General features: G+C 33.2%; 1 protein-coding gene and 1 non-coding gene across 2 annotated transcripts; one reads left to right on the top strand and one right to left on the bottom strand.

The window, feature by feature from the left end:
- Positions 1 to 1,360: 1,360 nt before the first annotated feature.
- Positions 1,361 to 1,467, top strand: LOC141710040 (small nucleolar RNA R71). Its single transcript, XR_012570582.1, has one exon. It is a non-coding gene; the product is annotated as a small nucleolar RNA R71 (small nucleolar RNA).
- Positions 1,468 to 12,310: 10,843 nt separating this feature from the next.
- Positions 12,311 to 14,675, bottom strand: LOC141707604 (uncharacterized). The gene is made up of 4 exons (XM_074510845.1): positions 14,423 to 14,675; positions 13,495 to 13,556; positions 13,271 to 13,375; positions 12,311 to 12,647 (listed from the first exon to the last, which is right to left on the bottom strand). The coding sequence occupies exons 1-4, from the start codon at positions 14,604 to 14,606 to the stop codon at positions 12,504 to 12,506; spliced, it is 495 nt and encodes a 164-aa protein (XP_074366946.1). The 5' UTR covers positions 14,607 to 14,675; the 3' UTR covers positions 12,311 to 12,503.
- Positions 14,676 to 16,741: the final 2,066 nt, after the last annotated feature.

Below are 16,741 nucleotides of genomic sequence, written 5' to 3' on the forward strand. Positions count from 1 at the left end.
TAGACAAGGGCATCAGATTGATGCTAGCTCCCAAGTCACATAAACACTTATCGAAAGACAATTTCCAAAAATGCAAGGAATAGTGAAACTTCCAGGATCTTTAAGTTTCGGAGGCAACTTCTGTTGAAGCACAACACTGCACTCCTCCGTTAGAGCAACGGTTTCCAACTCCTCAAGCTTCACCTTCCGTGAGAGAATACCTTTCATGAATTTCGCATAGCTCGGCATTTTTTCTAGAGCATCAGCAAACGGTATGTTGATGTGCAACTTCTTGAAAGCTTCCGAAAACTTGGAAAATTTCTTATCTAACTTCTGCTTCTGAAGTCCTTTAGGATATGGCGGAGGTGGATAGACTTGTTTATCCCCTGTATTTACCCTCAGGAGGATTGTTTGCAACATCTTTCTTATTCGGTTCCACCTCGGCATCATTCTGCATAACTTTTTCAGCTACAATCTCATTTCCTGGAATTCGTAAGGGTGCGGACGCACCTGCATTCTGGAAAGAATATTCAGACTCTTCGTCTTGCTAAAATTTGGGGCTTGCGACCTTTCCATATTTCAAGGTGATGGCGTTCACATGTTCTTTAACTTCCCGCTTTCCTGTATTGGCTTCTGTATCACTAGGAAGCGTTCCTGGTGGTCGATTTAAGAAGGCGTTAGTAAATTACGCTATTTGGTTCTCCAGAGTCTTGATAGAAACAGCCTGGCTTTCGCATATAAGAGCCTGGTTTTTGCACATAAGCCTCAACTCCTCCAATTCAGATTTTTCATTCGAAGATAGACCTGCACCTCCATGAGTTTGTTATTGAAGTTGGAGTTGTTGTCTTGGTGCAAAATGTTGCTGAAAACCAGGAGGATTGAATTGCTTGTTTCCAAACTACTGGAACGGCTATTACATCGTATTCTGATTATTGCTCCAGTTGAAGTTATGATGATTCCAATTATCATGATGATAAGTGTCTGGAACTATTTGTTGCGATCTCTAAAAATTGCTCACAAACTGAGCTGATTCAGTAGATATAGCGCGTTGTTCCGTCGTATGTGAACCTGCACAAAGCTCACAAACACTTGTCCTCTGATGAAATCCATAGTTAGCCATATAATCGATCTTCATAGACAACGCCTTTAGTTGAGAGCAGTGATAGCCATAGTTGTATCCAATTCAAGAACTCATTTTACCTTGCCCTATGGAAATCTCTGGGTTGGATACTGATATTCATTAGCAGCCATCAATTCAATTAGCTCGTAAGCTTTATTATAGCTCTTAGCCCATAAAGCTCCACCTGATGTTGCATCGAGCATGGGTCTTGATTGTGCTCCCAAACCATTATACAAGTAATTGATGATCATCCAATCAGGTAATCCATGATGAGGACACTTCCTAAGCATCTCCTTGTATCGCTCCCAAGCTTCACATAAAGATTCTCCCGATTGCAGCGCAAATTGAGTAAGAACATTCCTGATTGCAGCTGTCTTCGCCATAGGAAATAATTTAGTGAGAAACTTTTGAGCAAGATCTTCCCAAGTAGCAATCGAACCAACTGGTAGATAGTGTAACCAGCTCTTAGCCTTGTCCCTCAGAGAGAATGAGAACAGTCTCAGTTTTACTGCATCCTCAGACACACCATTGAACCTGAAGGTGTCGCAGTTTTATATGAAATCCCTAATGTGCGTATTGGGATCTTCCGTTGGAGAACCCCCAAAATGGACTGAATTTTGCACCATCTGAATTATGCCAGGCTTGATCTCAAAGGTATTAGCTGTGATAGCTGGCCTGCCAATGCTAGATTGAATGTCATTGATCTTTGGTTGAGAAAAATCCATCAACGCTTTCGTTGGTGCTGCTGGTTCTCCCATTGCAATAAAAACCAGAGTACCTGAAATACACAACTAAAGTAAACCTTGTAAGAAAATAATCCGAGTCAGTGAACTTTAATCACCATTAATGACAAGCACATAAACTAAATTTAACACCGAGTACCCGGCTGCGGCGCCAAAAACTTGTTAGGGCGAAAACACGCGCTAAAATTACACACAAGTATACGCGTTCGCAAGTAGTATAATATATAAATCAGATTCGTACCCACAAAAACTCTTTTTAGTTAACTTAAGATTATGCACCTATGCAACAATGGTATGGCTATCGCTCAATGCTAAGACAATAACAAGTTGAGATGTTTATAACTAAGATTAAATGAACATGCAATTAACTAAGAATAAAAGTGATTGAATTAACTATATGAGACAAACATGGGATTCTAACTTCATTTAAAGTCATTATACTTAACCTTAGCATGAAATGGTGATGACAACTAATCAGATAACACAGAACTAGTAAACGCCAACTTTCGTTGCACGAATACCCTACTACTAGACATCCACAACAGAGATAGAAGCTAGGTAGACACCAATTATGCTTAGACCCTATATGTCTATAGAATTTGAAAATATAACGGTTTAATGCGTAAGTTATCTATCTTGATTATATAGGGCAAGTAAGATGGTTAAAATTACCTACGAATCATGCATAACAATTATACAAAAACCTATGCTAGAATGGCAAGTTCTAAACCTCTATATTCAATGTCGCTTCAATAGAGATTAACAAACTATCTTATATGTTTGCGACGCACATAAGACGAATACGCACAACCAATACATATCAATCAATCACCACACACTTAGATATCAAAACAATTAACTATAGAAATCCATAATTAAATCCGTTAGAACCCCATGACAACGATTAGTACATAACCGAACTCATCGTCACCATGGGTTCCAGTGAAAGCATGGTAAATACAATAAGATAAACTAGATCTGAAATAACTGAATAATAATAACAAAGTACGTTAACAAGAGTATTAGGTTCAAACAACAAAGAAAACAAGCATCCAAGATTACAACTTAAGCAAAGAATCATAAGTAAAAACAAGATCTTTTTCTCCTTCATTGTAATGTGCTATTAGGTCTTTTTACTGCTCTCTCCTTATTCTCATTGTTCTCAAAAATGTTTTTAAAAGGCTTTATATATAAGCCCAATACGATCCGGTGTCTGAAAAATCATTATTATATTACAATCAAGATTCTGCAATCATGACCCAATGCGGCCGCCCCGCATACCAGCGTGGGCACGCTCGCTTTCTGACAAATGGGCGTGGCCCTCCCAAGACTAGCGCGGCCGCCCTGACCTTCTGGAAATTCTAATTTTTCTTGTTTCCTTGACTTCAATTGCTGGTTTCTTTCGTGCTAACTCCCGATACTCCATCCTAACACCCTTTTAGTATAAAAACAATGTAAAATCTATTCCTTCTTCCAAATATACCCTGAAATGCAAAACACTACAAAAGCACACAAAAACACAAATAACTTGAGTACAAATCACCAATTCGAGCCTTTACGAAGCGTTCTAAGTGGATATAAATTCCACTTATCATTGAATATCTTTTTATTAAATACATGATTTATTTTCAATTATATAGATTAAAACTAACTTAAATTTATTTAAATTGTATGTTTAAAATTAAAAAATAATATATTTTGAATATAGCTAATCATTTTAGCTAACACCATTGCAGCACAAATCTTTACAGGTTCAAAAAAAAATTAGATAATGACTTTTTAGCTAACAGGTTTACATGTTATCCTGGGATATGCTCTTAAAAAGTTTAGATTTGATAAAGATCGTACTAAACTACTAAAATTGTATATATATATTTTTTTATGAAATTGACATGTAGAATTAATTTTCATATATTTATTAAATTAGATTATTATATTTTTATTTATTTAATTTATAGTTATTTTAAATTAAAAAATTCACCTATTATCAAATATTTTTAATTTTTACAATATCTTTGACTACATTATAGATTTTTGTGTGTATGTTTATTTTATTAATAAATCATGTTAAATTAATAATATTGATTTAAAAAAAATTAAATGGATATAAAGGTTTGCTCTGACAATCCGAAATTCTCACGAATTTGAATATGAATACGAACGTGAATTTAGTCAAATCCAATCCAAATTCGACTCATTGAGAATCCTACATCCCACATTACTAGTTGTTCTTTGAGAAACTTTTTTTTCTTAATACTTATCCATTTTCAACTTTCAAAGATAAGATGCGGTAAATTTTCCTTCTTTTTGAAAAATGTAGAGTTATCAGCTAAAAACCATTAAACTTCTTAATATTTTACAATTTAACCATCCAACTTATTTGTTCTACCTAACTAACTTTAAGAATTAGTAAAATATTAACACTGATTAAATATATCCAATAGTATATGTCTAGATGTCTAATATATAACCATACATATTATTATTTATATGTAAAATAAATTTAATTGATATTTGTTATTAATCAAAATAATTTATAAAAATATTTGACATTACACTTTAACCCGCAATAATATGATTAAAATTTTAAATTCGAGATTTAATATTCATGTTTATGATTACACATCATTAAAATATAAAAATTTACAATTTACAATTTTAAATAATAAATTTATTTTCTTCTGTGTAAAATATAATTTTTTGGTTATGAGTAAAATATTTTAATAAAAAGTAATTTATTAAAATCGTATACTAAATTTGTGTTCATTTTATTAATTTAAATGTACATTGAATAATTAACTAAAGATATTTAAATATATTTTGACCTATTTTTTATTTTATTTATTTAGATTGGTTATTGTATATTATGTAGTCTACTGTAGTTAAATTTCTTTCCAAATTTAAATTATATGTTCATCATTTATAAGAGTTTGTTGGGTTTTATGAGAAAAAAGGTAGTTGGTTAAATTACAAAAAAATAACAAATTGATTGGATTTTTTTAATAAAATTGTATAACAATTATGATGGGTGGGTATGAGTTTAGATTAGTTTATACTTTTATAGAATTAAGACATTTATGATGGATAAAAGTGTAAAAATATTATAAAATTAATGTCTTCTTAATATGTGTATATTTTTTTAAAAGGCATGTATTGTACGACAGAGGGAGTTAAACAACACATAAATTAAAAATCAGATTAAATTTGATTGAAATACTTATTTTTAAAAATTAAATATTTTGTTGTTAGGATGTTAAATAAAATACACAATTTTATTCTCAACTTAAGTAAAGATTAAAGATTTCAGGTGTGGTATATCATTTTTGAGCCCGTTATTTCTACGAATTATAGGTATTATCTATTTTTCGAATATATATTTTCTAACATGACAACTTTTTTTAGATGAACATGATGTTATATAAAAAAGAAATGACAAACGACATCTATAGAGAATCTAGAAAGAGCGAGACTACTGAGACTACAACAGTAATGCAAGTACAACTGGCATATAAACTACTACTGAGAGATAACCTAAACTGCTACATTATAATGCAGATAATCAGGAAAATGAGATTGAGCTAATCAGTCATCCAAAATAATAACTTCAGGCTCTGTGCGGCGATAAGGAGGCTCGTCAACTTCAAAACCGACAGCTGGGAAAGGGAACAAATCCGGATAAGACTAATTTAATAAATAAGAAAAAGACCCCCGGCCAATATAAGCTTGATAAGGCATGAATTGATCTTCCTTTATAACACCTTTACCCTTATTGTTAGGATTAACAACTAGCATTGGAGGTGAGACAGAGATATTAGTATATCATCAATGACAATACCATTGTAGCGAGAGGTGTTGCCAACTGCATGAGGTAAATGGTTGAATTGAGAACTCTGCGAACTAACCGGCTGATCCTCGGGCATATTAAGACAAAGGTTAAAGTTTTGGAACATCATAGAAGTAGATAAAGTATTAATGTAAAGCGGAAAAGACACTACAGGGACAACATTAAGAGGAACAGAGATGTTAGATATATTTGTGATGTCATGTCTAATGATGATTTGTGTTTAGTTTTCAGATCTTAACTAACAGGACAAATCAGTACTTAACTGGAAATCAGTACTTATACCAAAGTCAGGGCTTAAGATATCAGAACTTAAGTTGTCAGAACTTAAGTTATCAGAAGATATTTATCAGGAGATAATATCAGAACTTAAGGAGACTTTCAGATAAGGAAGGCGGCTGATTGAAAGGAAAGAAGATCAAGACTAAAACAAGAAGATATATGCATGAAGAAGAATTCTATGAAGAATAGAATACTTGGAAGAAAAGATAACTAGTTGATATATTTTAGGATGCAGAATCATATTCGATATCAATTAGAAGATTATCTTGTAACTGTGTGTCTATATAAACACAGTATAAGGTTTACACTATATGTGTTATCTAAATGGAGAATATTATTCATTGTAACCCTAGCAGCTCTCGTGATATTTGTTTATCACTGAGAGAAGACGGTTCCATCGTAATACTGTTTTATTAATAAGATTATTCTATATTTCATACTTGTGTTCTTAATTTGATTTGATTGTGCTAGACACTGTATTCAACCCCCTTCTACAGTGTGTGTGACCTAACAAGTGGTATCAGACCTTTCTGTTAATATACATACAGTAAAGATCCAAAAACAATCATGTCTGAAGAAACACAAACTCCAACCAAGCCCACCAAAACTGAAGAAACTCCAAAGACTCAAATCCATAATCGATACGAGACTATTAGGGTTCCCATACTGAAACCTTCTGAGTATCCCATATGGAGGATGTCTATGTTTCTGGAAGTTAAAGATCCAGAATATCTTGACAGAATTAATGAAGGACCACATAAGCCAACCGAGCTCTCTGTTGTAGTTGCAGATCATCCATCACAGACTGTACCAAAGGAGAAAAGTGAATATACAGCTGAAGATATCTCATATATTGCAAAGGATGCAAAGATAAGACATTTGCTGCATAGTGCCATTGATAATGTCATGTCAAACAGAGTAATTAACTACAAGAATGCAAAGGAGATATGGGATGCCTTGGAGACAAGATGTCAGGGAACTGATTCAATTAAGAAGAATGGGAGGACTATATTCACTCAAGAGTATGAGCACTTTGACTCAAAACCTGATGAGTCATTAACTGGTTTATATGACAGATTTGTCAAACTCTTAAATGATCTGTCACTGGTGGATAAGGAATATGATCTTGAAGATACTAATCTTAAATTCCTTTGAGCTCTTCCTGAAAGTTGGGATTTGAAGGCAACTACTATAAGAGACAACTATGCTCTTGATGAAACTACTCTTGATGAAATTTATGGTATGCTCAAAACTCATGAATTTGAGATGGATCAAAGAAGCAAGAGGCATGGGAGAAAGTCAAGGACAGTTGCTCTTAAGGCTGAGGAGGAATCCCCTAAAGTGGTTGTCCCAAAGAAAGGCAAAGGAAAGGCTCTCATCACAAAGGCTGATACTGAGTCATCAAGTCCTGATAGTGATGAGGATTCAGAAACTGAAAGTCTATCTGAGATGGACCCTGATGAAGAGATGATGAAGCTGTGTGCTCTAATGGTGAAAGGTATCACAAAGATAACTTACAGGAAATTCAGAAGGGGAAAGAAGTTTTCCAGGAAAAGTGGAAGTTTTGATAAGAAGGAATTCAGAAAATCTGAAGGCAAAGCCGGAAAATCTGACAGAAGAGATTACTCAAATATTAAATGCTACAATTGTGGTGAGAAAAGCCACATATCTCCTGACTGCAAGAAAGGAAAAGGTGACAAAGGCAAGGCACTTGTCACAAAGAAGAAAAGCTGGACAGACACTTCAGATTCTGAAAGTGAGGTGAACTATGCTTTGATGGCAAATGCTGATAGCAGTTCTGAAGCTGCTGAGTTAAAGGTACCTCAAACAACTTATGCTTTTCATACTGATGATATTACTGAGTTGAGAAGATATCTTAAAACCATGTTCATTAGTTATAGAGATCAAACTTTAACATGTGAAAGATTAACTTCTGAAAATCTTTCTTATAAAAAGAGGAATGATTATTTAGAAAAAGAGTTAGTTATGTTCCATCAAACTCAGAAAGATAGAGATGATGCTTTTTATGTTAGAGATGAAGTGCGTAATATGAATGAATCTCTAAAAACTGAGTTAGAAAAGGAAAGAGAGATTATCAGGACTTGGACTAACTCTGGCAGAACAACTCAGAATTTGTTAAGTAGTGGAAATTGGAAAGAGAGCTTAGGTTATGGAGATGATAAGAATAATAAAGGAACTGTAGAAATTGAGCCTATAATTGTTAAACAAAAGCCAAAGGTAAATCATGTTAAGTTTGTAGCTGTAAGGATTGTAAGTTGTAGTTATCTAGTCAAATTTTCATGCATTTGTACTTAATATTTTTGACATCATCAAATATCTGTTGAACTTGTATATTATGCTAATTTACAAGTTGGGGGAGATTGTTAGATATATTTGTGATGTCATGCTAATGATGATTTGTGTTTAGTTTTCAGATCTTAACTAACAGGACAAATCAGTACTTAACTGGAAATCAGTACTTATACTGAAGTCAGGACTTAAGATATCAGAACTTAAGTTGTCAGAACTTAAGTTATCAGAAGATATTTATCAGAAGATAATATCAGAACTTAAGGAGACTTTCAGATAAGGAAGGCGGCTGATTGAAAGGAAAGAAGATCAAGACTAAAACAAGAAGATATATGCATGAAGAAGAATTCTATGAAGAATAGAATACTTGGAAGAAAAGATAACTAGTTGATATATTTTAGGATGCAGAATCATATTCGATATCAATTAGAAGATTATCTTGTAACTGTGTGTTTATATAAACACAACATAGGTTTTACACTATATGTGTTATCTAAATCGAGAATATTATTCATTGTAACCCTAGCAGCTCTCGTGATATTTGTTCATCACTGAGAGAAGACGGTTCCATTGTAATACTGTTTTATTAATAAGATTATTTTGTGTTACATACTTGTGTTCTTAATTCGATTTGATTGTGCTAGACGCTGTATTCAACCCCCTTCTACAGTGTGTGTGACCTAACAAGAGATGTTGGTAAACCAACGTGGATCAACCGGCAGTTGAGAGAAGCCAACCAAAGGCTGAATTAATGCAAGAGGGGCAGAAGGGACATAAGGTGTAGAGGGGTTGAGCACCTCACCAAGGTCAAAGTTTGGTAAAATGTTAAATGATTCACATTGAGACCCAAACCCTTTGTCGAGATCTATAATCACCATGAGGTCGCCAAAAGGTTCTGTGACCCAAACCAGAGTAGATGTAATAACCCCAATTTTCGGAAATCTTTGAAACCCTGATAAATAGTAACTTTTGCTGATTTTGCTAATTGAGTAAAATTATCATACCACACTATATAGGAGTACTGTTATGAAAATTCTGAGATCGTATTAGTATTTCATAAAGTAAATGAGTATATGTAAAGGTCGTTAGAATTCGAATTCGGACACTTTGATTTTTCCCGAAAATCCACCAGGTATCGAAAGAATTAAGTATAAGGTAACATGATTAAAAGGATTTCAATTCAAGGATTATAAGAGAGGATCAATAAAGGAATATAAGATATTAAGAAAGGTCCAGGGAACCCAAATAATAAGATCCCGGATATGATCCATCAAACGAACAACGAGAACGAGAGATAAGCGAACCGTAAAATAAATAAGCGACCAAGAATCAAGCTTGTACAAGAAGCGAGGGAATTAAATAAGTGGATACAAACAAGTGACATCATCAAACCACAGGGAATTGACACATGGCAAGAAAGTGATGCAGGATGGATGATGTCATCAAGGGAGTAGATATTTATGCAAGTTTCATTTGTGGCCAAGTATTTTGACCATGATTAAGCGAAGGTTAAGAGTAACCAAGGCTTAACTCACCACAAATAACAAACCAAGCAAACATTTCATTTATTTTTCCCCCATTTCAAGCTCATCCCCTCGGCTTCGTTCTTAGCAAAAACAAAGTCCAAGCTCCTCCACTTTTTATTTTACAAGGTAATTATCCAAACTTCCTCATGTTAAGTTACATACTACCTAAAAATCCTAGCTTCAAAATTCTTTCCTAGAGTTTTCTATAATTCATCAAAGGAGATGATGAATACTGTTTCTTTGAAAATAACTTTGATTTCATGGTTTATTGGTTAGATCAAGGTTACTTAGGAGTGGATCTAAGCTTCCCTAGGACTTTCAAGGCTTTTACATTGTCACAAGGCTCCATGGAAGGTATAAATCTCCAACCCCTCAGTGTTAAATGGATTAGTTTGAGTTGTTATGATAATTAGATGATGGATCTAGTATAGTAGTGGTATAAGCATATTTAGATCTTGGATTGTTAAATGATTTGTTGATTTTTGGAGTTAAGTGCAATACTAGTTGTTCTTGATGATTCTCTGTTTGATATGGGCTTAGTTTAATGGTTTAATGTTGGTTGATGAGTGATATTGTCATATGGTTGCATTGGGATTGATTGGTGGTGGTTTGGTGTTGAATTGATTTGGTAAAAATTGGAAATTGCGTAAACGTAGCCGTCGTAATGCCCATATTCTTTTAAACTGTCTGTGCTTAATATTCGGAACAGAAAACTCACTGACCAAACTGCACATTTGCCATGTTTATCTAGATCATGTCGTAAGTTTCATTTTGATATATGATTCGCTTAGATCCGATTTACGGTTTAGGAGAAACGACCGTTTTAAAGTAATGGCGTTTCGCGAACGAAACCTTACCTACCCCTCGCATAACTTTGAGACCTTGTTCAAGGCCCTTAAAAGACTAATTTACAAACGAAACGTTTATGTAAGGTTGATTAGGCAGTTGGTAAAGTACTCGCGAAAGAGTCGTCTTAAAATGTTTAATGATTAATTTTATAAAAATGGTGAAGCCGAGGATACACGAGCGACTAATGTAAATCGGTAAGCGTGGAAGCGTGCGAACGTTAGGGTCTAAATGGATAAAGTTTAGTTTCTTAAATAATCGTGGATTAATTCTGACTTATTTGTTGTTTATAGGTTACCAGACTCACAGCAAACCTATTTTCAACCTGATCGCTCAGGCAAGTTTATGTATCTCAGCAAATTCACAAGTATACCAATATACCATATATAGTGTAAACCATTGGCTCAGCTAGGGGTGAGCATCGATCAGTTTGGGCGGTTTGGAGGGTCCAAACCGAACCAAACCTAAATTAGCGGTTTCCCTAAAATCCAATCTGAAACCAAACTGTTATGTGAAGAAACCAAACCAAACCAATCCGTTTAAAACGGTTCGGTTCGGTTTGGTTTTAGTTTAAACCGTTTTTCCTATAAAACAAAGTTAAAAATTAAATTAAACTTGAATTTGTAAATAAGAATCGAAATTTTATATCATATTATAGAATTATATTTTCTATTATAATCATTCAAAAAGAATATATAAAAATAATGACTTTGAAAAATAAAAAAGGCAAGAAGACGAAAAATATGCGACCAATTCTTATGCTTTTATTACATAAAAATAAAAATAGTGAAAACATAACACATACATAAATATTTATATCTTAGAATAAAATATTTTATGATTAGTTATTTTTTATGTTTTAGTTTACACATATGTTTTACATTATAATTTTATTATTAATTGCACTTTACTAATATATGTATATTAATATTTAATTTAAATATTCGGTTCGGTTCGGTTATATCGGTCGGTTTGTAGGTAAAAACCGAAATCAAACCGAAAAAATTCGGTTTTTAAAATGTCAATCCGTAACCGAACCAAACCGTTAGTAAACCGTAAAATCCGGTTTGGTCGGTTTGGATTGGGCGATTTCGATCGATTTGGCTAATTTATGCTAAGCCCTAGGCTCAACCGCTCAAGTCAGGTCTTTTACTTTTAGTTCAGTGAAAGATATAAACACTTGCACAACTGCTAAAACACGTCTACAATCTAGGACTCCCTCAGTCCCTTTGAATAGTTTACATTTCTGAGGAAATGTCCGGCACGCATTTTAAAGTGCATAAAAAGTATATTTATGTAACTTATTTTTACAATTTTCTTTTTCTGAATAAAAGTTGAATGTTTTAATTTTTATTAAGAAAAACAAAATTGTAAAAAAAAATTACACAACTATACTTTATATGTACCTTAAAATGCGTGTCGAACACTCTCTAAAAAATGTAAACAATTGAAAGGGACGGAGGGAGTATTAAGTATTGACTGTAAAAGTGGTTAAATGGCTATTCGATCACTCAACTCACACCTAACTTGCAAGTGGGTCACTAAACGCAAAAACTTGCAATTCGATCACTCAACTCACACCTAACTTGCAAGTGGGTCACTAAACGCAAAAACTTGCAGTCAAATCATTATACAATTTAAATTCAAAACTTGTAATCGGGTCTCAGCCATAAAAAATGTTAAATACTAAACATGAAAGTATATACAACAAAACATGCAAAGAACACGTGTATTTCTTCTTGAGACCTCTATTCATTAAGAACCACTCAGTAGTCATTACCCAATGTCGCCAGTCAGCAGAATTGGGATGGAATGTCATAAATATATAAGAATAAGAACCACCAATTTCAGACCTTCTATTTGTACTTTTCCATTATTCTTCTTGCTTCTTCTAGCGAGTCATCTGTAGAAGATTCAGAATAAGTAGTTCCTCCTCCCCGTTTTGAGCCTTCATCTTTGTTCAAGGCCAGAAATGCAAAATAACACAGTCCCATCACAGCCTGGCATCAGGTATTAAACAGAAAATTATCTTCTGAACACTTCTGAAGGAATTAACAAACATTCAAAAATTTCTCTAGGACATCCAAGCAAACAAAATAATTTCAATATAGATCAGACAGCGCACAGATCATAAATTTGATGTACTGATACCATTGAGTTCAATGGGAGTTTATAAGAGAGGAATAGAAAAAAGGAAAATTAAACGAAGGGAACATAACCTAAGAGTTTCCTTGATCTATAAATGACGAGCAACAATATTTTTGTTGTTAAGCTGCACTAAGTTTGGGATCACCAGGAATCCATCAACTAAATTGAGTTTTCTTTTTTTTTTTTGAGTGTCAACTAAATTGAGTTTAAATCATAACTCAACAAGTATGGAATTGTTACTTCTACAAGATCTTTCTATATTTTCCTTAAGTATGGATACACAATGCAATTTTTATTTTTTATTTTTTGATGTCTTAACCCACGCACACGCCAATACGCCATAAGTCGAACCATTGACCTCTCTTAGAGAAACAAAGATCTCGACATCAATGCATTAACATGTCAGAATAAACAAGCAGCAATAAAGCCATTGAAACGTAGTTCTGTCTCCTGAAAATTGAGCAGTAAAACATACCAGCGCAAAAAAAGCTGTGGACAAAAATGACTTGAGTACAAAAAGTGCAAGGGATACTCCAACAACAGTCACTGACAGCTTTGCTATAGGTCTTGGAACAGAATCCTAAACATCACAACGAATAAAAGTCCTGATTTAAAATTGCAATTAAAATTCAAATATAAGGAGATGACGAAGTCAATATGAGCAACTTAGCAATAAGAAGGAAGTAAATATGAGCTTACAGGCACCATATCGGTTCCTGCCTCAACCCCATCCTTTCCAACCTTCCACACTGTCTGAATAACTAATTTACAATATTCACAAACAGAAATGAGAAAGTTAGAACAATAAATGCATTTCATAGTTAAAATTTATTTGGTAAAACAACTCATACCAAGCAAGTCGACTAAATTTCTCCACCGGTTACGTGAAGCAAACAATGAGAATAGTTAAAAAAACAGCTACAACAAACATAACAACCCTAATTCTACAACCACAATAATCTTGTAAATAAGGCCAATCAAACCATTCACTGTTTATCTTCCCTGTGCTACAGTAAACAACTGCTAATACCACATATAATACACTGATAGATTTATTTTTCTACCACTTCTTAGTCAACAAAATTATGCATTGCACTTAAACAACAAAATATCCCGAACATTTAAAACTAGGCACACATTGTCATTGACACTAAAATGCAATATTACAATAACCGATACTCTTTCTCCAACGCAATTTATCATCTGCAACTAAATTGCTCTAAATCGCAATCCCTACATAATATAACTCTGACCGCCCACAACAACCAAAATTTTAAATTATCTACCAAGACCATTATACGCATTATCTCCCTATAATAAACCAATTATCATCCACAAACAAAATCCTCTAAATTAAACCGACAACCTATCCTAGAAGAGATATCCCTCATTGTAATTAATCAAACCTCAAATGCATATAATCAACCTACTAAAAAATCTTTAAATTGAATATAAACCACCTTATTCATCCCCACAATGAGCAAGTTTTATTTGCTTTTATGAGAATATAAGTTCAACAACAACACACAAAATAAAAAAATATAACAATTTACCATAAAAATCAGAAGATATATAAATCAGAGTAAACTATTGTACAATTACAATTTACACAACTATGAAAAATTACCTTTAATAAAATTGGATTGTGCAGCAACTATAGAATTATGACGGGGGTTGAATTTGAGTGAAGGAGGAGGCTTTAGCTTTAGCAGGGATTTGGAGGATAAGAATAGAGATGAGTTGAGAGGTTGTAGGGTTTTGGGGGAGCAACAACAGGTTGTATAATTGTATAATATCACCGTGGATGCCATTGATTTGATTCTAATCTGTGTATCACTACTGTTTGTGTGCTTTATGGATTTTTAGGCTGAGCCACTAATATAAATTTCCATTTTTGGTGATAAAGAAAAGGGAAAATGACGCTTAAAGTATATTCTCCCGGATAATATTAAAATTAATTAAGTAAATCATATTTTGAAATAGAATAATTATAAACATTATATTATATTTATTACAGATAACATGGACTATTTTTAAACAACATTTTAAAATAAGACAAATTTGCTAGTTACAAAAATTGAATTTACTTGTACAGATCATAAACATGTTCATCACAAATTAAAATTTACCATCTTATTTATCAAAAGAAAAATAATATACTATTTATGCTCAGGACATTCTTCGTGTTCTTTTTTTCTCCCAAAAATTTCGTGTTAGGAGCGGTCTAATACGACGCTAGAGCTGTAATGGGCTCTTTGTTAGATTTTATAAATAAATGATAATTCATAGAAAGTATTCTAAAAAGTAAATTAAAAGTAAAACATTATTTATTTATCACATGCCATAAGTTATGAAAATACACTGCAATTCCCTCCCTTTATATAGGTATACATTCAACCAATACACCAACAAATAGGTAACCATAACCACTTATCTATAATTCAAAAACTATATCTATAATATATATAATATCTAATGACTACTATTAATTTACCCATGGGCAAATTTTTTTACCCAAAACCCAATTACTATATAATTTGCTATATCCATGCACTATCCAATTAATTTCAATTGACCCAGCTTAATTAAAATGGTTATTATTTGAATTTCAAAAATAAAGCTATTTATGGAAAACAATTTTGAACAAATCAAATGATGCATGATTTACTCCAATTTGTTAAATCATTTTTTCTCTCTTTTTCCAAATCATCATGCCCCTCTCTCTCCCTCAGTCGACAGATTACAATGGAGTTACACTGCTTCTGAAATTAAAAACTTTGCTCGGAGTTTACAATGCAATCTCAAGGTATTACTTCTAAACCTCGGTGTATCTAGAACTGTTTGATAAGATTATTTGATGTTTTCCCTTGGTGGCTCCAGAACTGTTTGGTTAGATTGTTTGATGTTTTCATGATAGAAACGGTACATGACATTCTTCTGATTATGTTCAATTTCAGGATTCAAGCGTGTTCGTGGATTTAATATTGAGAAAACCTTGAATCCATCTGATGCCTCGGGTGATCAAGGTATTAATTCTCATGTTGATGCAGCATGTAAACATTTTCCTATTTATTTTTAACTGATTTGTTGATTTTGTCGAACCAGATACAAAACGTCGCGTTCGTGGGAGAAATGTCAATTTTATTCTTTCAGACAGGAATAATCTCCAGCCTACAGAGAATGACCAGGCTAAATCCGTCAAAAATGATAGATGTACCCTAATGTTTTTTGATTTTTTACACGATATCTCATGTGACCGTTGTTATGATTCCTTATAAGTTATGTTGAATACATTTATAAGTTTTTCTTTACTCTTTTGTTTAGTTATACCCGGATCTAATCCACCAAGTTTGCGTGAACATGCATTATTACGAGCAGTTAGTGGCAAGGAGAATTATAAACCAGATTTATTGTTTACCAAAGCCTCTTTCAGCCGATTCAATCCTAAGCAGAGCCAGTATGTCGTGCACTTCAGATCATAAGAAACTCTATCCAAGGTTCACTCTATGAATTTCCTTATAGCTAATTGTTAGGAATATGTGTATTAGTTTGATGATAAGTTAAACAAAACACTTAAGTAGGAATCTAGTGTTTGTAGCCTCAACGGATAAGACCATTCTGGCTATCCGTTGATGGAGTAGCTTTACTTAGAAATAAGTTTAGTATTGTAGCATATTTCAGTCTCTGTATTTAAGTTATAATTCTTAGATGATTGTGGGAAATTATAAGTCATGTTGACTACTAGTGGATATGCAAATAGGAGGACTAATTGTAAATATTTCATGCCTTGTAATTTTGTATAAGTGAAGTAGTATCAACTGATAAATTAAAGGCCTTCAACGGATGAGAAACAAAGCTTCAACGGATGTCTCTAAAGCTTCAACGGATAACATCCATCAACGGATGAGTGCATCAACGGATAAAGCTTCAACTGCTAATGCATCAA

This window comes from Apium graveolens, chromosome 2 (genome assembly GCF_009905375.1).
Source record: "Apium graveolens cultivar Ventura chromosome 2, ASM990537v1, whole genome shotgun sequence".
In the NCBI taxonomy this organism is placed as follows: domain Eukaryota; kingdom Viridiplantae; phylum Streptophyta; class Magnoliopsida; order Apiales; family Apiaceae; genus Apium; species Apium graveolens.

Coding starts and splice junctions, on each gene's coding strand:
- LOC141707604 (XM_074510845.1), bottom strand. CDS start 14,606: ATGGCATCCACGGTGATATTATACAATTATACAACCTGTTGTTGCTCC. Junction 13,376..13,494: donor CAGGAACCGATATGGTGCCT/GTAAGCTCATAT, acceptor TGTGATGTTTAG/GATTCTGTTCCAAGACCTAT. Junction 12,648..13,270: donor CCACAGCTTTTTTTGCGCTG/GTATGTTTTACT, acceptor ACCTGATGCCAG/GCTGTGATGGGACTGTGTTA.